Here is a 26,008-nt window from a genome sequence, read left to right on the forward strand (position 1 = left end):
TATGTTACACACAGTCTGTTGTGTGTTTGCAGCATGGATAAAGTATCTGTGACGTCTCACGCAGGATGTTTTGAAGCCTGGAGGTTTACAGACGTCTTTGTAAAGTATGATAAAAATGCTGAAAAACATCCTCCTGCTCCAGAGCCAACGTCTCTTCATACTTTAAGGCCTTTTTACCGCCACCACCCTGACAGCCGCTCGCTTGAAAGAGTGCAAAGCATTTTTAAAAATGGCTGCTGCGGTGCAAGGCCCCTCGCAAATAATTTGAAGATGCACGCAGGGTTAGATACACACCTTTTCCTCTTTATGTTGGTGCAACCAGCTCACTAATCAAAAAAAATAAAAAGTTCTGGGTGTTTGGATCCCAGGACTGTCGATCAATAACGTCAATAGTGTAGGTTATACTTCTAACCCTTGAGGAAGATGATAAAACTGTAGTGGACTTCCTAAATCATCTACAGATAGCAAATGATTTTAACCACAGATCCATAACGACAGATGTCTCACTACAGGCGGTGTGTGGATGGATGGGGCCGTGGGAGCATCAATAATCAATCAATAATCTATCAATAATCTATCTGAACACCAACTAACTCCGACCTGCACTGAGCTCCAGCTGTTTAGAGTTCAGCATCAGTCAGACTGGAGCTCAGTGCAGGTTGTAGCCAGCTGTTGTTCAGGCTGACAAACAGCTGTTAGCCTGTTAGCTTCCATGCTAACTATCAGAAGCAGCCTCAGAGTCTCCGAGGACGTCAGTTTGTCTCTTCAAACACTCAAAGCTTCAATTTATCATCAGTGACTGTTGCTGCACTTTCAGATCTACATGTCAGAGCGAGGAGCGTGCAGTCCGTGGTAGAGGTCAGAGGTCACGTGAACCCTCCGGTGGACAGAAATACCCTAAAGGTGCAGTGACCTGTGGGTGACCTGGACGTCAGAGTGGACTGGGTGAAGTTTAACTCCTCATCATAAAAGAACACCAGAGACTTTTAGCCAACGTGCTAAAATACTAAACTTAATAACACTGCCATTAGACTCATCTTATCCAGAGCTCTCAATCACATCTCACAGTCTTCTTCAGCTCATAGAGCAGGATGTGGTTTAGAGCTACCAAACATAATTTAAAAAAGGAGTCCAGACTTTGAGTTTAAGAAATAATAATAAGATTTTCCATTTAAACTACGTTATAGGGACAAATAAGAGCACATGCAGTATTCTTCGGGTTTTGGTGGCGACGTCGCAGCGTGAAGCAGCGTACTGTTTTTTTCTGACTGAACAAAGAAAGAAAAGATCCACAGATGACAAAAAAACAAGTGCAGATCCACAGAAAAATAAATACATTGATGTTCAGTTATCGTGCTATGCTAACCACCACGCTGCCGTTTCTGTTGGCATGTACCATTAGCATGCTACCAAGCTAAATGCTAACACGTCAACATCATTTAGCTAAATCAGCTGAAGCACATCAGGGCGCACACATGAAACTTTGAAAAGGCTCAAACGGTTTCATTTAATCAACAAATTCAGGAAACGTCAGGGTCTTTCCTTCGGTTCAATTCTTTAACTTTTGCCCCCTGAAGTAGCAAAAATCTGGAAAAGCAGAAAAGCAATGACATGAACAACAGACTTGTTTTTGAAGCTGCTCGTGCAGTTTTTTCTCTCCCACTTGATCAAATACAGTCTTTAAATCTCAAAAAAGAAAATCAGTGAAGGAGAATCAGTGAGATAAAACAGCAGTCACACAGAGATGGACTCATCCTTCAGCAATCAAGACTGAATCCTGATATTTATATTTATTTATATGAACCGGTCACATCAGGGGTTTGGTGACATTCAAAGTCACCATAGACACCAAAGTCTTATAAAGAATGTATTAAATCTTTATAAAGACATAAAGTGGGCAGATTTCCACAGAGAAGTTTAAACTGACGAAATATTCTCGTCATTTTGGAAAATAATTGTGCTTTTTCTTTTTTGAATATTTTATCAGCTACTGTGCACATTGACCTCATAGTTATTTCACATTCAGACATGCAGCTCAGTGCATAATGACAAAACATCTAAAAAATCCTCCTGCTGATAAGAAAGTGTCTGGCAAATCTCTCAGTAGCTGTTTTCGAGCGTCAGAACCCCCCCGATGAAAAGCTCCTTACCTGTCTCTCTTTGGGTTCAAGCAGTAGAAACAGTAGGAATAACACTAAATGACTGGTGGTTACAAAAAGTGTTGGAATTGGTCCAGCCTGCAGCCACTGACAGGCTCAGAGTGTTATTCTAAGTGTGTGACAGCATCATGGAAAGGATCCCTACAGAGAGAGACCTGGAAGATCCTTTTGGTTTAACCACAAACAGCACACACACCAGACTACATTCACTAAAACAGGGATTTTAGGGAACAGGACACAGGAGCGGCTGGTGTACCCCTTCCTCCGTTGGTTAGCTTGTTGGTCTCATTGTGTGACTTTGGTGTTTTAAAGGGTAAGTTTAGATCTAAAATAAAGTTTTTAAACACCAAAGTCAGAGCAACTAGATAAGCAGCTTCCATGTTCTGTGAGATAAAAATATTGTTTTTGTCAATGGAGTCTGGTGGCCGTTATATCGCTCTCTGCACTCACACCAGACTCCATTCATAAAAACACTGATTTTAGCTCACAGGAGCTGCTGCTCTGCTGCTGCCTCCATCACTTAGTTTGAGTTACTGTGTGACTTTGTTGCTTTAAAGGTTTAGTTCAGATCCAACACAATTGTTTTTTGTCACTTTTTTATAAACTTTGTTGAGATCCTGTAGGAATGATGACGGTTTTATTTAAATTGCTCTGATTGGTCAGTGATCGGGCTGTTATTGGTTAGGTACCACAAGTTATCATGGTGATCAACACTGGTTAAAAAAAAGTGAACCAGCTATGTGATACCACAAAAAAGACACTAATCTTCCAGATCTGATGATGAAATAAACCTTTGACCTCTTTTGTCAGGACGTCCGTTCACCATCACATCAAAAAGGCCTCAAATAAAACCTGCTGCTTTAAAGTATCTGGTTCGGCAGTTTGACGAAATAGTTCTCTAGCTTCCTTTTCATTTCAGCAGGATTAGAGGGTTAAATGGAGCAGAGGGACACTGAGTTTGTGCAATAACAGAGCGTCCTCGCTCGCCGTCCTTCGTCCTCCCGACAGCTACGACTTCCCCGAGTGTGACGGAGACCAGATTTCATCCTGAGAGTCTGAGTCCTCCAGGCCAAGCGCCTCCTTCCCGCCGTCTGCTCCGGCACGCGAGGCGGCTCCGTTGATGTCGGTCAGCGGGACGTAGGAGTAGTCCCGACGTTCGGGGAAGCGAGCCGCCGCCGCCGCCACCACGCCGCGACACGCCCGTGCAAGGTGAGCCAGCAGGCTGACGGACAGCAGCGAGGCCAGAGCGAGGGTGGTCAGCAGCCATGTGCGCCTGGGGAGAGAGACAGCTCAGCCAACAAAACTACAAACATGGAGGACGCCCCTGAAGTCACAGAGCTCGATGCGGGGCGTAAATAAGGTCCCATCATTTATGATCATCATTAATAAGGGACTTGTCTGCAGCCCTCTGCTCGCTGGCTTCATGTTTCCCCCCTAAACACGGTGCTTCTCTTTCCTCCATCTGTGACCAGAGTGCCTGCTCACAAAGCAGAAACCATAGCAACAGCCAACAATTCCTCACTTGCATGTGAAAGGTAAGGAGGCTAATGAATGCGTCCCGTCCTCAGAGTGTCGGCCTTGTTTACATGTGGAGGAGGGATGACGCCCCCCCCCCCCCCCCCCACCCCAAACTCCATTATCCCCCCCACCCCCTTTGTGTTGGCAGATAACATTTCTCCTGGTTAATCGTCTCACGTCAGAAATGTGACATGCAGCACTGATGGTTCTGATTTTTCATCACCAGCCTCCAGACATTTGATGTGTTTTCAATAATAAATCAGTGGTTTTGAACTTTGAGCCGCCCCGACAGAAAGTAGACCCTCCCATTAGTGTGTGTGTGTGTGTGTGTGTGTGTGTGTGTGTGTGTGTGTGTGTGTGTGTGTGTGTGAACATGCGTGTAAACGTGTCGCAGGCGTATGTAGAACATGTCATAGGATGGACACTTACTCTGTTAGATGAGGCTGCTTTCTGTGGGCTTCTTCATCTCGTCTCCAAGATGTAAACATCTGTTTGGCTAGACAGTGTCCAGCTGTGGAGAGGGAGGAGGAGGAGAGGGAGGAGGAGGAGGAGGAGGAGGAGAACAAAAAGAGGAGGAGAGGAAACAGGAGGAGGAGAAGAGGAAACAGGAGAGGAAGCAGGAGGAGGAGAGGAAGGAACAGGAGAGGAGGGAGGAGGGAGGAGGAGAAGGAGAGGAAGCAGGAGGAGGAGAAGCAGGAGGAGAAGAAAGAGGAGGAAAAGAGGAAACAGAAGGAGAAAGAGGAGGAGCAGGAAGGAGGAGGAGGTGAAGAAGAAAAAGAGGATGAGAGGAAGGAGGAGATGGAGAAAGAGGAGGAGGAAGAGGAGAAGGATAAGAAAAGGAAGAGGAGAAGGAGGAGGAGGAGGAGGAGGAGCAGGAGAAGAGGAGGAGCAGGAGGAGGAGGAGAAGAGGAGGAGGAGCTGGGTTAAGAGGAGGTTTTGCTCTGCTGACTAAGTCTCCCAGTGGAGTCGATGCAGCGCTGCTGTTTGCTCAGACGGCAACAAAGACTGAACTGTTTTTACTTCTGCTCTGAACAAACAGTCAAACATTTACCTAACGTGTACACACACACACACACACACACACACACACACACACACACACACACACACACACACACACACACACACACACACTATGTCTCTCTGTCTATAATGTGGGAGAGAGGATGAGGAAGACGACGCAAATGAGATGCTGCAGGTAGATAATAGTGATAAAAACAGTCCGCTCATTCAGCTGAATCAGGGAAGTGCACGACCCCTGTGTGTATATGTGTGTGTGTGTATATGTGTGTGTGTGTGTGTGTGTGTGTGTGTGTGTACCTCTGTGTAAGGTGTAGTTGGCCTCTCCTTGCAGTGTGGCGTTACAGCTTCCTGTCTGCGGGTCACATGGGCACCGGTCGTCACAGCGACACTCCTGAGCGCAGTTCAGACCAAAGAACCCCAGAGGACACACTGACACACACACACACACACACACACACACACACACACACACTTTTAATATATGTAGCTGAATAAAACTGTGAGGGAAGTACAGTTGGTGCAGTACCGAGCGGTTCCTACCTTGTTCACAGGCGTTGCCGCGGAAACCGGGGGGGCAGGCGCATCGTCCGTGGACGGGGTCACAGGAGCCGCCGTTGACGCAGGCGCAGGTTTGATTGCAGCCGTCGCCGTAGAAACCGGGGGGGCACTCTTTGAATAAGAGAAGGGAATCGACGTTAACAGCGAGAAGAGGCTGCAGCCACGCTAGCGGCTCATCCTCTGGGGACCATGAATGTGTGCGCAAAAGCCCGTCAAAAGGAAGTCCGTCAAAGCATTGTTGAGATACGAGTCCTGAATCCTCGTCTCAAAGTTCCCCATTTGTTCCACAACGTAAAATATGTCAGTAAACGCCTCACTCATGAATTTGGAAGCTCTTACTAAAAAAGGACTACAGAGGTCGTGACACCGAACATGGAAGCTCCTCAAAGCCTCTCCTATAAACTCAAACTTTCCAGCCTGCTGATTCATCACTTTATATCATCTTATAATCGTAGTTTTTCTAATCGCAGTGTGGCTCAGTGAAGTCTTCTGACCGTGGCGTAGTTTGTTTATTGGCTAACCTTAACGTTAGCTTAACTTCTTATTCTTATTTTCTGTTATAATCCCGAGGGGCCCAGCGCGACGCTACCTTCCAGGCTGACCTATGAGAATACGTTCATACTTATACTTATACTGGTACCCTACTAGCATGCTAATAAAAACAAATCCATGTAAACATGGACTTCCTGCAGTGAGGACAAGAAAAAACAACCTGTTAGCAAAAGGCAACGCACAACAAAACAAAGAAACTAAAGCAGCAACGGTCATTTTCACTGTTGGAGTACGAGTGTGTGAATGGTTATTTTAAAAGCTGTTAAATACGGTTGTCTAACGAGCCTATTTTATAAAGAAAATGAAGTTAATTCTATTCTATTCTACAGTAAGACACAAACACTACAAACAAGAATGTGATCATAAGGAAGTAAAGACGCACTTTCATTGGGCCTTTAGAATAAATGTTTATTTCCCACTCTGATGTCCGCTATCACCAAAACACATGTTTTACTGGACATCCAAAATATCTCATCTCTCACTTTTCTGCCCACTTACATCCCCCAAACCAGATATATCGCTCAGTGTCTCAGTGTGTTGCTTTCTTCAGCACTTTTCCTAAACATACAACCTCCACAGTTAGGAGGACGCTGAAGTTGGAGGTTGTATCCGTGTGTGTGCGTGACAGCGCGGCTGCAGCTCTGTGTAAACAACATGTTTCTGCCTTTGACTCGCCAACAGATTCTCGGTTTGTGACCTTTGACCCCTGAGGAGTATGATTAGAGCTGTTGGACACATTGTGCAAATGGCACCGGATGTTTAAATCTACATCAGGACAAACTACATGCCAGTGTGTCTGTTTCCGCTCCTGTTCTTCTATCTGTGTGAGGACCAATAACAGGAAATACAGGCTTAAAACCCTTGTTTTATGTTAACTGTCAGTTAGCAAGCTTGTTAGCTCAGCTGCTAATGTGACAATAAGTTATTCTAAGAGCTCCAGCTCTCCGTCCCCTCAGGGTTACAAACCGGCTCGCCGTCCACGGAGCAAATTTGCATGTCAAAGTTCACCACAGTTGAACTTGACGTGAAACATATCTGCAGATTGTCCTCACCCTGGTAAGTGCTCCCACTGAGGACGGCCGTTTCTCTGAAATTTAGTGATTTTGCTGCAAAGTCTCGTCATTTTAAATGCTGCTGTGAGGGTCAAGGTGCGGGAATGTTAAGTTATATCAGTGTGTGTGTGTATAACTATCTTTCTGAGAACCGTTTTAGGCTTAAAATTATTTTGGCCAGAAATCACAACTCACAGAGGAATCAAGACTTGATTTTAAAGTTCAGGTTAGAATTAGGTTTAGGTCCGGATTAGGGTAAGGGCAATGGGAACGCATTATGTCGTATGTACAGAAGAGCAAAGGTGTGTGTATGTGTGTGTGTGTGTGTGTGTGTGTGTGAGACCAGATAAGGCTCCTGATCACCTTGGCTGCAGTTCGTTCCTCTCCATCCTGCGTCACAGACGCAGCCGTCTGCAACACAGAGGACACAAACATACATGAAACACAGCAGATGCACATTGAGTCCAGACCAGATCTTTCACTTAACTAAAAGTAGAAATAACAAAAGTCCTAAATGACGAGAGAAGTAAGGCGATCCTGGTCAAAGACGGCACAAAAAAAGTAGATCAAATGAAATAAATGAATACTGAAATGTTGTCTGGTTCTTCATCTCCACACTAACCGGCAGTGCAGACGCCGCGGGGGCCGCAGGCTGGCGGCCGACACACCAGAGAGTCGCAGGCGGCGCCCTGCCAGCCGTCCCGGCACCGGCAGCGTCCGTCCACGCAGTCGCCGTGTCCGCTGCAGTGAGGCGGCTGGCAGCGCCGCTCGTGAACGCAGAGGATGGTGGAGACGCGGCGGCCACAGCGCCACCTGCTGTCTTCAACGCTGGGAGGAGGGAGAGCAAAACACACAATCCAAAACCTGAATCAGATCAATCAGTCACATGAGAGAATAAGAAGGCTCTGTTCCTCGTGCATGGAGGACTAAAATGGCTCACCAGTGATCAGAGGGGTAACTGGCCAACGAACCATCAATCACGTAGGTGGAGGACCCGCCTCCGTCCAGATTAATGGCGTTGATGACTCCGTACTTCTTCAGAGCCTCAGCCATCTCCCACAGATTCATTCTGTACAGAGACACAACACAGCAGGACATGGAGCTCAGGCTGAAATGCACAAACTGGAGACAAACAACAGAAGAACTACAGATTTCCATGAAATACGCTAAAGACATTCATGCTCCCCAGAGGATGAAACCTACTTCAACCGCTCCAAGATGTCAAACGTTTTAACATTTGGATGTTGTTTTCTGGGGGCAACGGTTCTTTGCTTTAAGTTTTTCAGAGATGAATGGAGAACAAAGTTTTATCTCCTGTTATTCTTTTTTTTTTTGTAGCATCACCTGTAAATATCAACCACATCTACGCCAAGCTGTAAGGAGGACTGGGAAACACGTTTTTCAGAGAACTTTGGTAAATCTGAGTTGGATAAGACCTGAAGAGGCCTGACATCCTCCAGACATCATCAGTCAGAGTGATTAAATGCACATTTTGTGGATACAAACCTTCAGCAAATCCTTCAGTGAACAACTCGGCAGTCACACAGTCATTGCTAGCTCCTTCCCATGCTAACAAGCTAACAGGATACACAGCATACACTAAATGTCCTAAAATGGCCACCGTACAGAAGATGAACCCTTAACACGGCCGTTCCTCTGGTGCCACCACCAACACCCAGACAATGTCTTTACATTTTTCCCCCACTAGTGGCGAAGCTGATGTACAAGGAAGATTACAGTCAGAATAATCCAGTGTCGATAATCCAGTCCGCAGTCCTGAATTTTGGCAATTTGTTAACTACACGAACAACATGTTTTTTCATGATCTACTCTTGTGGCCTGGTCTTGCAACAGTCCCATCCTTAATTATTTGAGTCAATACTGTGCTCACGTGGCACATATTCCTAAATAAAACTGTTTATTTGACTTATGTGAGTCACAAAAAAACAGGGGGAAAGGTCGTGTTTCATCAGAGCAGGGCCGTATAAAATAAACCTGATGCGCTGATTGCATCTTAATCTCGTATTTTAACCCGTCAAAGCACTTGTGGACGTCCTCCGAGGTTTTATAAAACACCTGGACAAAGTACAGGCCGCCGTTTGCCACGAGGGCCATCCTGCGTTTGGCCTGATATTCAGCGGACATGTTCAGACACCGACACCGTTGATCCTCAGCGTTACTGCAGGGACAGAGTCGGATCAATACAATCGATCGGTGGAGAGATCTTAATGGGTTGAAGCGACGTTAGTTCATCTGGCTAACTAGCCCTTTCAGAGGTTAACATGCCTTTTAGTGCACCCCTATTTATCACTGTTCCTCTGCTCGGCCTCCACCAGCAGCTTTTACTGCTCCGCCCGCCCACGTCTCATGTTTTATCTTTAAAGATTTGAACAACACACTCACTGTGCCTTGTTGCTGCTTAAGTTTATTCTTATTTCACCTTTCAGTTGCTCAACTCTTCATGTTTTCATGCTATTTTCATACTAGTGGGACAAACCTGGTGAAATAAAGGCTAGACTTCTTTAAAAAATGTCTCACTGAAGGTGAAATATTCAAGATCATCCAAGAGGCCATTTGCAAACTAGCAAGTGAGGTAATGAAGTAATCACTGACATCCAAACAATAACTCACATCCATCTTATGACGGTGAACATGTGTGTGTGTGTGTGTGTAGTAAAATGCCACGTGTCACTGATCTCACTTCCTGTTTTAACGGGCGGCTGCGTGTTGTTAGCATGTTCCTGTCTTTATTATGGCGCTTTTCCACCAGCACCTACTGGGCTCGACCTTTATGGTTTTCCACCAGGTGATGGTACCTGATACCAGGTACTATATTGTTGTGAGTCGAGCTGAAAATATGACGTCACCAGACTGCAGGCCACCGATTGGCCAGAGAGTGACGTCACTGGATGAGTCATGAGAGCGACTCGTTCACAAGAATCAAACCCGCCGTTTTTAAACCGCTGGAAACAGTTTTTATTATTTCTGTGGACGATGTAAACAGATACACACAAACCAAACGCTCCATGTCTTTAGTTGTGTTTGTGTTTGTGCCGCATACAAATTACGCCGCTGGAGTTTCGGACCGCGTTGCTATGGCGATCCCCCCACTTTGAGGTGGTACGCTACTGTAACCGAGGCAGGTCGAGGCGAGCAAAGCTGAAACTGTGTGATGGAAAAGCGCCATATGTCACATCTGATGGAAAAACATGTCTGATTCCTGTATTTTCTGTCAGTTAGAGTTTCTACAGATTCTACAGATACGAAGCATCTGAAGATCCTCCAAGAAATAACGTCACAATAAGCAAAAACACCAATGTAGACTCAGACGGAGCGTTGAGATTACAGAGCTCAAAGGGTTTAAACTGCTATCTGCACTCAGAAAGCAATCAGACAGGTTGGATAAGATCTCAGTTTCTGTTGCTGTCCTCTTTGGTGTGTATGAAAAATGTTCCCGGTGAGAGGCTGCTACGCTTTAGCTCTAGACACTGAGCCCAAAAAGCCTTTGTGTGTCTGCAGGATGGACGTACGGCTTCTTCTGCATGTATAAAGATTAATCTAATCATGTCAAACAGAAGGTCTGAAATAAATCATCTTTGCTTGTTTGCGTCTCTATGTTTGGCTCAGCGGGGCTCCTGCGTGCAAAATGAAACCTGCATATTTAATTCCTACCAGGGGTGCTTTGTATTGACTCAAAGGCCTGTGAGTCACTTTATACTAATAGAATAAATTACCATGCTTTTCTCTCATTCGTCTTTGTCCGCGCTCTGTCTCCCCTCCACGGGGAGACCGGCGCTTTCCTCCACTTACTGGGCTGTAAATAAGAAATAATACACCCATTTCATGTGGCTGAGTGGATGTTTAGAAGAGAACGGGAGGCGGTTTCTCCGGATGAAATCATCCAGTAAAGACGTCCGTCAGCTCTCACCCTCTCACTCCGGTCTGTCCGTCAAACTGATACAGGATCAGCCTGCCCTCGGCGTCGTGGCCCACCGCCGTCCTGGCCGACACCACGTCCACAAAAGTGCGAAACTGCCCTGCGAGAGAGCAGGAAGACGGGTTTTTGAGTTAAAGCCACGTAAATATATATCAAATACTTTGATTGGGGGCAGCAGGTGAAAACAAACTCGTCATCCTGTCCTGAAAGAGCCATAGGACGTCCATCATGAGGGAGCTTTACATTAACCGGATTGTGTTCTGTAGGAATACTGTGTTTTTGGGCATGCAAACATAGCCAGTGTCATTCAGAAACAATAAACCATAAACAAAAGATAAAGAAACATATATATATATGTGTGTGTGTTTTTATATAAATATGTTTCCTCATTTAGACCTGGATCTAGCCAGCACTGACGGTCTACAGTTTTATACCACGGCAGTCAGCCCACACCAGGCTGGGGTCAAGTTTCAGCATTAAGTAAACAATGACAGATGAGTTCTGGTAAAGTTCATCCTCATATACTTTACAATGTGTGTGTGTGTGTGTGTGTGTGTGTGCGCAGTTAAGAAACCTGCGTGTGAACTTTGGTTGGTGCACACAGCTTCCCTGTTGTCACTGTTAATCAAATATGGCAGTGTTGTGTTTTGGTGGTGTGATGAAGTCGTGTTAGGTCACAGCCGTGTTTCTGTATTGTACAAACACGGCCCTGCAGCGCTCCCAGATACAGTTACACTTAATTACCGCTGAGCTGGAGCTGATCCAGCCTGGGATATTCTAGAAAGACGGACTGGCGGGTTACACAAACTCGCTCTGTTGAACTGAGATTCAAGGAAAGGCTTGATTACCTTTTTGGAAAGCTGTTGTTCCATAAATCCAGGTTTATTGACAATCTGTGTCTGTCGCTATGGCAACTTCTGCCCAGACACCAACCTGTTGTACAGTAACTTGATCTAACCCCTGGGTCTCCCTCTGTTTTCATTTTTCAGATTAAGTCTTCCCTCTCTTGTTAAAGGGTAACTTTGGTATTTTTAAACTGCACCTGATCACAGTAGGTCCACTAAAAGAGCTTGTTTGATCCACTGACAGGCTCAGAGTGTTATTCTAAGTGTGTGACAGCATCATGGAAAGGATCCCTACAGAGAGAGACCTGGAAGATCCTTTTGGTTTAACCACAAACAGCCGTTATATCGCTCTCTGCACACACACCAGACTACATTCACTAAAACAAGGATTTTACCTCACAGGACATGGGACTTGCTGGTCTATCGCTGTCTTGATTAATTAGTTTGTTTGTGTTATTCTGTGACTCTGTTGTCTTAAAGGGTCAGTTTGGATTCAACATAATAGTTGAATAACACACAATAACACAATCAAACTAACTGATCAAGGCAGCAGTAGACAAGCAACTCCTGCGCTCTGTGAGGTAAAATTACTCCTTTTGTCAATGGAGTCTGGTGGCAATGAAGAGAGAGAGACTTATAACAGCTGTTTGTGGCTAAACAAAATGGATCTTACAGGTCTATCTCTGTAAGGAACCTTTCCATTGATTGGGTGCAGCTGCCCCGGGGGATTACATTACAGACATTACAACCTGTTCTTGGCTGACGCCTGACGCAGTCTACTGGACCACTTCCAAAGCTTTACCAGTCGCTCCCGACCCAAAATATGCAAATGATTCATATGACTCATTGTCAAATCAACAAACTTTGCTGTCTGTCAGGAAGCTCTTTGGTGAGCGCGGCGCCGTCCGTACCCGTCTCCTGTGTTTTGTCACACTCGGCCGCCAGGCTCTGGTTGATATAAACCTCTCCGTTCCTCAGCAGCCACACCACGCCGCTGACCAGCTGGACGAACGGGTTGGACTGGTCCAAAACATCCTCCTGTGACAGATACCTGAGAGGAAGGGGCGGAGACAGAGAATCAGGACATCACACTTTCTCATCGTTTAATGTTTCTACAGCTATTCAGTGAAATACTGGCAGTCAGTATTTAGGTTTTGAGTGAAACATCTCCATGACTGTTGGATGGATAGTCGTGAAATTTGGTGCAGACGTTCACGTTCCCCTCAGAGTTGTAATAACTTTACTGATCCAGACGGTTTGAGTGTTCATACTTTGGTTTATGACCAAATACCTGCAACACACACACACACAAATAATGTCAAATTAATGTTGTTTATATAGCCCAATATTACAAATCACACATGTGCCTCAAGGGACTTGAGCAGGATGCGACACCCTGTATCCTAAGAAAGAAAAAATAGACTTCCTTTCCCAAGACCGTCAGACGTGCAGTAGATATACCGTATTTACCGGACTATAAGCCACTACTTCCCCACGCTTTGAACCCTGCGGCTTATACAACGATGCGGCTAATCTATAGATTTTTCTTCGCTAACGTTTCAGTGACCGTTTCAGTGCACAGAAGGAGGATGAATAAAAACATTAATTAATTAATTTCTGTTTTGTTCGATCAGCCGTTTTACTGCCGTGTTACAGGCACCGTCTGTAAATAAACATATACAAAATCTTTCTGTGTAAATATCTCATTTCACAACGTATATATCTGCGGCTTATAGTCTGGTGCGGCTAATATATGTAAAAATATTTTTTTCTTTTAAAGTTCAGTGGGTGCAGCTCATATTCCGATGCGCTCTATAGTCCGGTAAATACGGTAGATACAGAACAGAGTGTCTAAGTGCAGCCTCACAGAGCCGCCAGCGTGTCTGCAGACGCTCAGTGTTGTTAAAACGACAATCAGAAAGACAGCAAGTACTCCCTTGAGTAGATTATGGGTAAAACATTTATCTTTATAGAACATCTTTTGCTGTAAAGCAGGATCGAGATTCTTATAACCATTTTAAAAAGACTCTGGCTGCAAGAAAGAGATTTTAAAAAAGCATGCCTCTCAAAAACGACACAAATAATCACAATAAATATTCGCAATATTTAAGAAATTGTCACACAACGGACTTCCAGGTGTTTCCCTCCTCATTAAGCACCTAAAGCTGCATCGTTGTATGAAACCCGACCTGCCAACTGAGCCTGAGCAGGACCGACACAGTGTTTTCACTGCAGACGTCAGTGTGGACGCAGAGTCCACACTGGAGGTGACTCACCAGCAACTGTGCACGTGCCCATTCATTTTTAATTAAACTGGGAGACGGGTGAAAGGTGAGCAGAGAGACAGAGGACAGGTGTGGTGTGACCACGAGGAAACTCACTGCACTTGTGTTTAGCATGTTTTATTTAGGACAAAGGCGGATTTATTGGTATTTATCATATTGAATAGGTCATTATATAATTTCGAGACTTTTTGAGTTTCAAAAGGTTCATATTTGCCCAAATATATATTTTCCCTTAAATAAAAAGGAGATATTAATTGATTATTGTGTCAACTGTTGCAAATTAGAGGCAAATATAAAAAAAAAACAGATTTTCATGGGCGTTGCCATCTTCATTTTTGTGAAACCAGAAGTGACGTTCGTGCCATGAAGCCCTCCTCTGATTGGTTAGTGAGCAGGCAGCAGTGTTTATCCATCTCTTTTGTCCAGGTGGCGTTTTGAAATTTTAAATAAAACCTTTAAAGACAAAAAAGAAAATGTTTCCTGCAGTTGGGAGCGGAAGAATCTTAAACTGTGCCTAAGAGGTGTTCGTAGCCATCGTGACCGACGCTTCGAAGCCTCATGTTTGGCATTTTTGCTGCAAAATCTTTTTTCCCCGCCTCTGATTGGTTAGGTTTAAACATGATGACCCCATCACATGTTAGTTTACCCCTCTTCCTGGTGTATCTTCCTCTAAATGGGACCATAATTTACTAAATGAACGCCCTGCTGTGCTGAAGAAGACTGTAAACTGGAGACTGAGAGCAGAAACTCATCAGGAAAACGTTCCCTGAGCTGATAAATCATTTCCTCATTGACTAAATCACCACAGAGTCATCATGCACATACAGAATGAATAAAAACTGAAAACTATAAAGAAAGCTGAGTTTGCTCAGCAGACAAACACCATCTCATGTAAGTCTACAAAGCCAAAGATGCAGTTACACAACCGTGACCTCTCTGGTTATGTTTACTCCTATAATGTGACCTCAACTCAGGGAGAGGACTCCCGTTATCTTACATGTGCCTGACCTTAAATTACCAGACAGAGGTGCTTCTTTCTACACGCCACTCTGGTTAAACAGTTTTATGTGATAGCAAATAAGTCGACAAAAGTGTCTAATGCACAGCCAGCGAGTTGAAATAAGCGTCCTGGTTTGACTTTAAGGCGTCAAACACACAACAACTTTGTCGTCTTTCACGTGGCTCCGAGTTTGTGACACTAAACTTAGCCGGCTCATTTCTCCATAGGCGCTTTGAGCTGCTGTGCTCGCAGCAGGAGAACAGCTGGATCTAATAACGTTAACGCCGGCTGCGGCCCATCGTAGCGCCAGACACACTGAAGCGGACTGCAGCCGTTACATCCAAACAGATAGGAGGAGACACGTTTTCTACCAGTTGTAATCTACTGGAATATTTCCATGTTGTGCTACTTTCTTCTTCTACTACTCCTTCTTCTTCTTCATTCACACCACCAAATAAAAGCGGACAATGCTAAAGGTTTTTCAGAATCAGACATTTGTTGTGCTAAAAAAAATCTACATATACACTCCTCACTAAAAGTCAGGGATGTTCAGGTGAAGTCTCAGGATGAACCTAAAATGCTTTCTCACCTTTCCAGGTGAACTTAATGTGACCTTCTCTAAACTTTTGAATGTCCAACTGTTCAGTGTCTCAGTACTTTCTGCACCAGCTGCTGTTCTCTAACAAGAAGCTTAACAGCAACATTCACAACAGGTTTGATCCATGAATCCACCAATACATTTCCTGCTTCAGGTAGAATTGGTATTTAAACAGTCCTCCTCATCCTGCTGTTCACATTCTGACATCATGAGACCAAGACGACACCTAACAGTTGATCAGCAGCACCTCAACACTGGAGGCTTCAAACAGGAAGTCCTCAGACGGAGGTGTTCACTGAGCTTAGAGGGTCACAGAGTGTCATCAGGAGGTTGGAACAGTGATACAGAGACTGGAAGAGTCACAGAAAGGAGAGGAGTGGACGTCCTTTGGCCACGTCCCAATTTACTGAGACACTGAAATGTTCTGTTGTGGTATATCTACCACTGTTGTTAGATTTTCTTCAAATAAATAGTTTAAGATGAAGAAATCACCAGTGCATACTGCTACTTAAATGCCCTACTTTCATGATATAATATCACTGTAGCATTAACTAGTAGTAGTCTACACTATGTGACACACAAACATACATTCGCTCATTCACTTGTGCATCAATAATAAATATTTAGAGTAGCAGCAGTGAGTGGTGCAAGTGTTGCAACATTCATATTTATCTATTGCACATAGTGACCACGGTGCTTGCACCTATGAGGTGTGTGTGTGGTGGTCAGGCCTGAGGTGTGTGAGCAGGGTTTGAGTTCAGTGCTGTGACGGCTTTTGGAAAGAAGCTGTCCTTAAGTCTGGAGGTTCAGGCTCTGATGAGTCTGTAGTGACGGCAGCAGAGTGAAGAGGCGGTGAGATGGGTGAGTTCTGTCCTTTATGGTGTCGCTGGCTCTGAGGAGGTTATCCAGTGTGGGTAGTGGGAGTCCAGTGATTTTTTTGGCATGTCTCTATTACTCTTTGTGCAGAAACATGGCGGTGTAAGGGCCCCACGTCTCTTTGTAGGTAACTTTAACTTAACTATCTTAGTTTCAGCTGATGACTGAAAACACAGTCGCACATTACATCTACTCCATCTTCCTAAACCCTGCACACTGAACCTTTCACTCAGTGGGTTTAGTTAAAAACAGCAGTGGCACAAGTGTGATTTCTAAAAGATTTACTTCCACAAATGTCTACTTTTAACCAGGAGGTGTAAACACAGCCCGACTGTTGCGTCACGCCGGGACAAAAGTTTGCATTTTGTGGATGAGGAAATATCTTCTATTCTAAATTAGAGGCATGTTTGTCCGTAGCCCGACTGACGCGACCAAGCAGGACGGCGACTGGTTGCATGGAGCCTGTGGTACACATGAGGAGGAGTACACATGTTTATTTGGTCTCATTGGAGCTGCACCTGTGGGCACCTGTGTGTGTGTTTGACCCACAACAGCCTCAGCTATCAGACAAACAGGTGACACTGACTTCTCCACGGTTTAGAGATAAAAACATGTGTGTTTATGTGGAGGGTTACTGCTGACCGTACACTGGCTTTATAAATACACAACTCTAATAATAAGGAATTATTTTAGAACTATCCATCATGGGCCGGATTCACCAAAACATCTGCTCTCTTCTTAACTTCAGTCTAAAGACAAAAGTTAAGATTTGACATTGGTGAATCAGAATCAACTTTATTTGTAGTTAAGTTTGTAGGAGCAAACAAGGAAACTAATCTCTCTGTGCACAGTGAAAAAAGTAAGAAATAAACTACAACAATAAGAATAAGAACAATTCAACAAGTCATGAATAAAGTTCTTATGCTGTTTCTTAACTTTCTTTGGTTTCTTCCAAAAGGAACTAAACAAAAACTTAAGAATAAATGAGACGAATGAATAAAAGCTGCTGATACTTACATATGAGAAATTGTCACTTCCTTTTAATGTGTGTACTTTTTAATTTTAATTTTTTAACAACTTGTACCTTTGCTGTTGCAACACCTGAATTTCCCCCATGTGGATCAATAAAGGATTATCTTATCTAATCTTTTAAAGTTTTAAAATATCTTAATTTCTTTGTCACCGCGACCCTACATATCAGAATCAGAATCAGAATACACACAGCTCCAAAAGAATGAGAATAAACTTCAAACACAAAAGTAAAAATAATGATAACAATAATAATAATGATACAAATAATACAACTACTACGTATGAGTTTCGAGCCAGAATCACAAGAACTCTGACTTGGGTTTTTCCACGGCTCTCGTGTGTTCGCACACTTGCACATAATCAGAGCATTGCTGCAGTCAAACAGAACAAGCCTGAGGGAAAACACTACATAACTAAAATACAGCTTTGCTTGTTATGGAGCTGAATCTGGGGGGGGCGGGACCCGACCGCGACAGACAGACGTGTTCGGTTTCATTACAAGACGGTCAAACTAAACTAACACACCGTACAATTGTCTTAAAATGTGTGAAAGTGAGAAGGTAAGCCTCTAAATCCTCTCACCTAAACACATTTCAGACACAAATATTGTACGTCAATCTATCTATCTTAGCTAAACACCATATTTTATTAATTGTAGCTTGTCACTATTGTTTTTTGAAGTACGGCTCATGTCTCCTGAAAACAAGCTAACTAATAACTAATAACATATGTTTCAACTTTTTTGCCAGACTTGAAGTTAAGTTATTAAATCACACGTATCGCTGTCCCTAAAAAGTTGGATTGAAATTTTCCAGTTCAACTAAGGAGGACAACAATGCTGTCTTTTATAGTCAATGACACACTTAATTCAGCCCATCTCATTCTTTAATAAGGCCCAAATGAAAATGAATCTGCTCTTAAGAAAACAGGAAACTGACCTTCCCAAATGATTTCTAAAGAAGTTTCACCTTTAGAAAATGATCATGAACACAGACCCAGAGGCCTGTTTTAAGTGAGTCAGTCAGTAAGTCAGTTACCTGGAAGCAGGTAAATGTCTCTCCACTGTGATTCTGTGAGTCGTGGCCACATCATCCGTGGATTGTTTGCCGTTAGTTCATTAAACAGGAAGTCACCAAACTGCAAATCTGGTTTTATGTGCGCAGGGGTCAGTAGCACAGTGAAGCGTGAGGAGAGGTGACGTATCAGACTTTATGCTAAATGTAGTTTCTGACACCTTATCAAAATAAAAGCTCTGGCAGCTTGTGTAGTTAAAGAAAGAAGCTTTATTTCTAGATTTTTTTAGTTCCTTGTGTGTGTGAACAAGCTTTTGTGAGGCCTTCACTATCAGAGGTGTTTAGATTTTGTGCGAACTGCCCCTTTAACACTGGCGCCAAGAGTTTTGTCCGCGTCACGTTTTCTCTCTGGATCTCTTACCCGAACACCAGGCTGCCGTCCCTCCTGATCCCAAACTGGGCGTTCTGCACGCCGCCGCCGTCCCGCACCATCCTGCCGTCGCTCACCACGTTGCCCAGACACGCGCCTGAGTTTGTGTCGAAGAAGCCGGCGTTTTGAGCGTACAGACACCCGGCAGCCTCGGCCGTCTCCTCCACAGACGCCCTCTGATTCATCCCGCAGCCGCCCGGCCCGCCCGGCTCCAACACCGACAGCGTCCTCAGCGGGTCTACCACCGCCGTCATGTGACCTGGGAACAAAGACAGACAACCTGGTGAGAGGAAACAGATTCATAAAGACACCACTGTTATATCCTCTGAACATGTTCTAGTTAACCCTTTAAAACCTCAGCCTCAAAACGTCCGCATGGACTTTTGTTTTTGCTTATTTTGACTCTAAAAGGGTCAGAAAGTGTCCTGTGAGTGAGAAAACCTTCAAGATCTGGCAGTTATTAACAATTTACCGCACGTTATAAGAGTATAACAGTTTAAAATGAGGAAAAACACAAAAACGGAATCTGATTTTAGAGTTTTAGTGGGAAAAGAAACAATGCAACTGAGCACGAATAACAGATTTTGCATGTTAAAGCTGAAATTTGAAAGGTATAAAACTATTTACAATAAAAATTTCGCGGGCTTCCGGGACAAGGCGCCATATTGGCTGTAAAGCGCAACGTCTCAGCTTTCAGAAACCAGTATTGCCACTTTCAACCCACCACAGGACGACGCTCCGCTGTCCTTGAGAGACGATGTATTGTAAATACTTTTTATGCACATCTGGATTAGCTGGATCAGAGGTCAGGGAGCGAATAATCTGTGTAATCTGTAATCAGACCGTCTGCACGTGCTCAGTAAAGTCTGTATCTGCACTGACCGTAAACCCATCTGGAGGTTCCCGGCACGTCCGACACAAACACGGTGGACTCGGCCACCAGCAGCCCGCCGTGGCTGCTGGGCGTCCAGCTCTCGTAGGTGGTGTTGCCGTGAGCGACGGGCTGACAGTCCCTGACGTGGCGGTGAGAGTGGGAGGGGCCGTGGCCGTGGGCGTACGGCAGCAGGACGTCATCGTCCAGAGAGACTCTACGAGGGGAGAAAATAGAGTGAATCAGGTTTTTTAGGACAGGTTTAAATGTAACATGTGTGTGAGAGTCTGTATATTTTATGTACTTGAACACGTCATGATTATCGCTCCAGGCGGTCATGTTGTTTTTTTTTATTTGCTCCAATAACACAGTTTACAGTAAGCTGGGTCCTCTAGCAGCAGGCAGAGCTCATGAGTTCATCACATGAGGGAAAGTAAAGAGGAACAAGCTAATATCCCTCAGAGTAGTGCTGAAACTAATTCATCTATTAGTCGATCAACAAAGTCCGTACACGACTGACAACATGAGTCACTTACTTTTCAGCCCCTCTCAGTTTTACATCATTTAACTTTGTGTTTTTTGGACTGCTGGTCGGACAAAACAAGACATTTCAAAGACGAAAAGTGATTTCCACAAGTTGGCAGCTTTGTATCAGCAGCTCCTGTGTCCTGTTCTCTAAAATCAGTGTTTTTCTGAATGTAGTCTGGTGTGTGTGCTGTTTGTGGTTAAACCAAAAGGATCTTCCAGGTCTCTCTCTGTAGGGATCCTTTCCATGATGCTGTCACACACTCAGAGGATTACATGAGAGCCATTACAGCCCGTTTAGTGGCTGCTGACCTCCAAGACATTAATGACTCAAATAAACCTACGGCCCAGGTTTAAGACTACTACAGTTATTCTTTAAGACAGACTAGAGAAACTGCAAATACATCATTTATTTTAACATATTTGGTTTAAGTCAGCTTTCAAAAGTCATTTTCATTGTTTATTTCCACTTCTGTCGTAACATGATGTTGTTATAAGGCTTCGGTTAGCCTACATGGATTTATGCTGACAAGTCTGACGAGTTATGTTGAAGCTTTATTAAAAATAAAAGATTAACTCACATTAAATCCAATGACTCACTTTATTCAAACTGAGGATTTTGCTCTGGGGTTTTTTTTTAGACACTGGCAGACATTCAAAGCTCAGTCAACAAACCTCGACAGAAGCTCTGAGCGGAAAGAGAAGCGACACTGTGGACAGCCATACTTGTTTAAATGTTCTTTTTAAAGTAGATTCTGTTTTAATAATGAGCCCCGCTAATGATGCCCACATCACACCGATGGGACCTGAAGTATCTGCTGACTAAGGAAGGAAAAAAAACTCTCTCACACCCCAAGAGGAGCTGCTGAAGTAAAAAAACATGTTTCAGTGATGATAAATACACAAATCAGGCTTCATCACGTGAAGGAATGTGTTTTCCAAAGAGCTGAGCTGTGGTTTGACAATCAATCCAAACTCTGTCGGGTTTATCTAAACGTCAATATCCCTCCTCAATACTTTAATGTTTAACTTCTACCACTTTTCCTGCTCTGAATGAGAAAGCTTCTGTGGAGCCTGACTTCTGTTAATGTTTCTGAAAAGGTCAAGTTTAACCTCAAAAAGCATTTGACAGGATGTGAAGATGATTTTTAAACTTCATTTAAGGAAGATTTAAGGAAAAGACGTCCGTGACGATCTGGTTTAGGACTTTAACCAACAATTAGTTCCATCACCAAGTCAATAGATTACTTCTTAGAATGATTATTTAGCCTCTAAAATGTAAGAAAATGGCACAGTTTCTCAGAACTAACGCTGCGTTCACACGGATATCATTAGTAAAGACTGCAAAGTGGAAATATTTTTACTTTTCTACCGTCCTGGAACTGAAAACTGGATGTTACGTAGAAAACGTGGAGTAATGCCTGCAGCGTAAGATGCTATATTTGATCATAATAATTCACTGCAAACAATAATCTCACTCAATATATTTTACTTTACACATTTTGTTGTACACAATACAAGATCCCAGCATATCGCCAAAGGTGAAGGTGATATCTTTAAAAAAATAAAAATAAAAATCCTACAGGACAGAGAAAAAGCAGCAAATCTTCACATTTGAGAGGCTGGAACCACAAAAAGTTAATGATTATTCATTATTTATTTGACCAATCGAGTAAGTGACTAGACTAGACGTTTATTTTAGGTTTATAATCTTGACATTTTGATCCTTATGCATGTAAATATTAGTCATTTTTCCCCCTCAGTTGGCCTCTGCTGCTGAAGTTGTTCATTTCCAACCAGACACTCCTGTAGTCCCAAAGTGTCAATAACATCCACTAATCTACAAGCTATGGATTATAAAAGCAGGCGTGGAGTGACGATAACATGTGGAAAAACAGGTTTTTGCAGTAACACAGTTAATGTTTAGTGGGATCCTGTTGTGCACAGGTAGGACCAGCATGCAAACAGCTCCCAGCACATTAACAGAGGTATATAAATCATAGTGTGATGTGCACTTTACTGGTCTGGTCAGATGCCAAACTGTATTTTATTGTCTCAGCACTTTCTCTCTGTTTTCATGCCAATAAAGTTGGATGTAATCTAATAAAATGTGTGATCCAGCAGTGTCATCTTGCGGCCAAAGTGTCAAACTGCAGCAACATTTTCACTGAAACTGTCCACTTCCTTCCTCATCTTCTGACTCAAAAGTTTGGTCTGAAGCTTGTAAACTGCTGTTTTAACTATTTAAACAAACCAAAACTAAATGTACTGAGTGCTGACAGTGTGGCAGGTGCACTCAGACTAGTCATAGCGCTTTTATATTTAGGTTATTCACATTTTAAGTTGCTTATTTTCATGTTTACTCACATGGGGAGGCTAATGTCCGTGGTGTGTTTGCGGTCAGTGGGTCACATGAGTGAACTTCGCCCTCTGATAACAGTTAAAATTTTGGGTGTAGTTGCGCAACAGCTGGCAACTTCTGTTAGCATGAAGTATAGAGTACTTGTCAGGAAAGATCTGTGTCTTCATAGGTTGGTTAAATTTTAACTAAATACATAATTTCATCCGGTTAACTCCGCTGTCATTTACGAGGAAGCGAACAAGTTTGAACAAGTGAGTCTTTAGCTAGCAGGCTAACTGCTAGCAGGCTAACATTAGCGGCTAGCTAAAACAGGAACCGGTTCGGTCTTACCGGGTGTTTTCGGTCTCGGGCAGCCGGACACAGAGCCACAGCAGCGGCAGCCACACAAACGGACATTTCAGCGACTCTGCTGCCATATGAGGCGGAGTACTAGCCGGCCAAAGCGCCCTCTCCTCCTCCTCCTGCTGGTGGCCGCATCCTCCAGCTAGCGGCGGACACCAAAGTAAACAAAGCGGAGCACAGCACTTCCTGTTAGCGTACAAAATAAAAGCCGTATTTGGTTGACAGTGAGCCGAATCAGCAATTTTATTTCTTTATATGAAGGTGTTTTAATCAAATCCCAATGATACTATAATGAAAAAAACTGATTTGTTAGTTATTAGGGCCCGAGCACCAAGCGGTGCGAGGACCCTATTGAAACTGCGTGGGGGAAAACGTGCAAGGGAGGAAAACGGGCCAGTACCCAAGAACCAAGAGGTGTACGGACCTCACAGTCCTCGAGCAGGTAGGCCTCGGAAAAATATGTCAAATGGAAAAAACCAGGTGACCAGGGGGCCGAAAACATGGTTGAAACTGAAGGAATTATTATTATTATTATTATTTTTCTTGTGTATTAACAAAGGCTAATTTGGGGGCCTGAACATGCACGAAAAGTCAGGAAAATTTGCACAAAATTCAAGCACATCAAAAATTTTCGTATTTCATGGGTTTAGTAAACGGGCGTGAAAAAATGGCTCTATAGCGCCACCAAAACTCAGCCCCGGAACTGCGTATAATGTACATGTACGAAAGTTGTAGGGTATATGTATGGTTTCAAGACGCACAGAAAAGTCTCTTGGAGGTATGCCTTAAAACCAACAGGAAGTCGGCCATTTTGGATTTTATGGCGAAAAGTAGGGGTCGTAAATGAACGAACTAGTCCGAGGGGGTTGAAGCGATCGAAATAAAACTCAGTCAGCTGGTAGAAACAATATCAAGGATGAAAAGTTATCAAAGGTTTTGTATAATCTTTAACGGTTTGGGCGTGGCGAGCTCTCAAAATTCTGAGCCTTGCCGTCAAACAGGAAGTTGTTAATAACTTGACTGTACGTGATCAAATATGCACCAAACTTCAGATTTCTGATGAGACTCCCGCCCCGAACAAGTCTACATGTCAATATTCATTCTAAGTCACAGCGCCACCTAGTGGTGACAGGAAACTTTATATTTTACGCTATGATGGCTCAAGACCAGCCAGTTGATCGGATCCACTTCAAATTTGGTCAGGAAAGCCTCAAGATGTTGATGTTGGTCTGGAGCGAACGCCGTGACTCTGTGTCAAAAGCTGTTGCCGTGGCGACGCAGACACTGTCGATTGAAAATTTTTTTTCGCCATCAAAATTAAAACTGCTGTAACTCCACTGTACAAGGTCCTATCTTCACCAAATTCATACAGTTTGATGACTGTCCGGCTCTGAAGACATGTACATGGCCATTTTGAACCATGGTCATAGCGCCACCTACTGGCGGGAGGAGGTACATGTCTTCTTTCTCGGACGTCTCTCTCTCAGCAGGTTATCCACAGACACCTCAAATTTGAGCCAAACATTCTCAAGATGTGGTTGATGCAAAGGTATGAAGGGCTTGAGGTTTCGCCAAACGCTGTCGCCGTGGCGACCCCTCGTTCGCCATGAAAAACGACTTTAATTTCCGAGCTAACACATGCGTGCACACTCACGAAATTTGGCATACACGTCAGGAGGCCTACAATGAATAATCTTATTGGGTTAACAGATTTGGATGGGCCAAAATGGCTCTACGGCGCCCCCTACAAAACTTTGACAAACTAGCCCCCGGTGTACGTTTTACCTACATGTACCAAATTCGGTATACTTATGCTGGACGATAGGACCTACAAAAAAGCCTCTTGGAGCGTTGACCTAAACCCAACAGGAAGTCGGCCATTTTGAATTAAGTGTCAAAATTTCAGCCATTTATAGGGGTCGTAAATGAGCGAACTAGTCCGAGGGGGTCAAAGCGATCGACTTCAAACTCAGTCAGCTGGTGAAAACACTATTCAAGATGAAAAGTTATCAAAAGCTTTATATAATCTTTTACGATTTACCCGTGGCGAGTTGTCAAAGTTCAGTGTCCCGCCATGGCACCGAAAGTTCTTCTAAGTTCACTGTAGATTCTCCAGTGTGTTTCACACTTTTCATGTTTTGTCTGAAAAGCCTCAAGACCTTCACAGTGAAGTCAACACTTAATATACTGGAATACAGGACGTCATTAGCAGCCGTTTTCTAGCGCAACATGGGGGACGCGGGAAGTGACGTGCAAGTCCTTCACGCGCTGTCCAAACTACATGCACGTTCTGAGCCGCGTGGAAGGGTCGGAGTCCGGCGGCGGGACGGAGCCGCCGCACGCCCTGACGAGCGCGGACGTGCGAGGGCCCTCCAACGCTGCTTGCAGCTTTAATTATGAAATTGAAATACTAAAAACATTTTGTGATATTTCAAATTTCGACTTTCAAAGTGACATCATGGGAGTCAAAAACTTGGATAAATTTACTAAAAACGTTAAAATGAGATGAGTCAAACTTAATGTGATCATTTTGACTCATCATACTATAATATTTGATCATAACCTATCAGACGTTTACACAGCATCTCATAATTTCAACTTTAAAACTTGTATTTTTGACTTAACGTTATAATTTGGCACAAAAAATCATCTTCAATGTTTGAAATATGTTCACTTTTTTGTTTTCTGGTATTTCAGCCAGGTATTTTACTACATTTAATTTATTTTTGCACCAACAAACACCCCCATGAGCTGAATATATTCCACTCTTATTTTGGTGACAGCATCGTCTAATTTCCGGTACTCGTATAGCTAGCAATGCTAACTTGACCTGCCTAACATTTTGTGGCATTTTCACTCAATTTCTGGCAAATTAACAGTTTTTATCATCTAAGTTTGGCATTTTAAGCACTTTTATGCTATTAGATGATTCACAATTTATCGGATTATCTTTTAATCAATCAAAATCAAATTGAGGCGGAACTTTAAGTTTGCCGGGGGACTGTTTTTAACGTGACACGAGCTGGGTCG

General features: G+C 43.6%; 1 protein-coding gene across 1 annotated transcript; it reads right to left on the reverse strand.

Moving 5' to 3' along the window:
- Positions 1–1,488: 1,488 nt before the first annotated feature.
- On the reverse strand, positions 1,489–23,147 carry nagpa (N-acetylglucosamine-1-phosphodiester alpha-N-acetylglucosaminidase). The gene is made up of 12 exons (XM_070836030.1): positions 22,967–23,147; positions 19,761–19,966; positions 18,870–19,137; positions 12,556–12,695; positions 10,791–10,899; positions 7,803–7,931; positions 7,485–7,690; positions 7,226–7,273; positions 5,241–5,369; positions 4,998–5,129; positions 4,107–4,188; positions 1,489–3,432 (listed from the first exon to the last, which is right to left on the reverse strand). The coding sequence occupies exons 1-12, from the start codon at positions 23,050–23,052 to the stop codon at positions 3,168–3,170; spliced, it is 1,800 nt and encodes a 599-aa protein (XP_070692131.1). The 5' UTR covers positions 23,053–23,147; the 3' UTR covers positions 1,489–3,167.
- Between the last annotated feature and the right edge of the window lie 2,861 nt (positions 23,148–26,008).

Source organism: Pempheris klunzingeri, chromosome 8 (assembly GCF_042242105.1).
Source record: "Pempheris klunzingeri isolate RE-2024b chromosome 8, fPemKlu1.hap1, whole genome shotgun sequence".
Classification (NCBI taxonomy): Eukaryota; Metazoa; Chordata; class Actinopteri; order Acropomatiformes; family Pempheridae; genus Pempheris; species Pempheris klunzingeri.

Coding starts and splice junctions, on each gene's coding strand:
- nagpa (XM_070836030.1), bottom strand. CDS start 23,052: ATGGCAGCAGAGTCGCTGAAATGTCCGTTTGTGTGGCTGCCGCTGCTG. Junction 19,138..19,760: donor AACCTCCAGATGGGTTTACG/GTCAGTGCAGAT, acceptor CTTTGTTCCCAG/GTCACATGACGGCGGTGGTA. Junction 3,433..4,106: donor AAGCAGCCTCATCTAACAGA/GTAAGTGTCCAT, acceptor CTCTCTCCCCAG/GCGCACATGGCTGCTGACCA.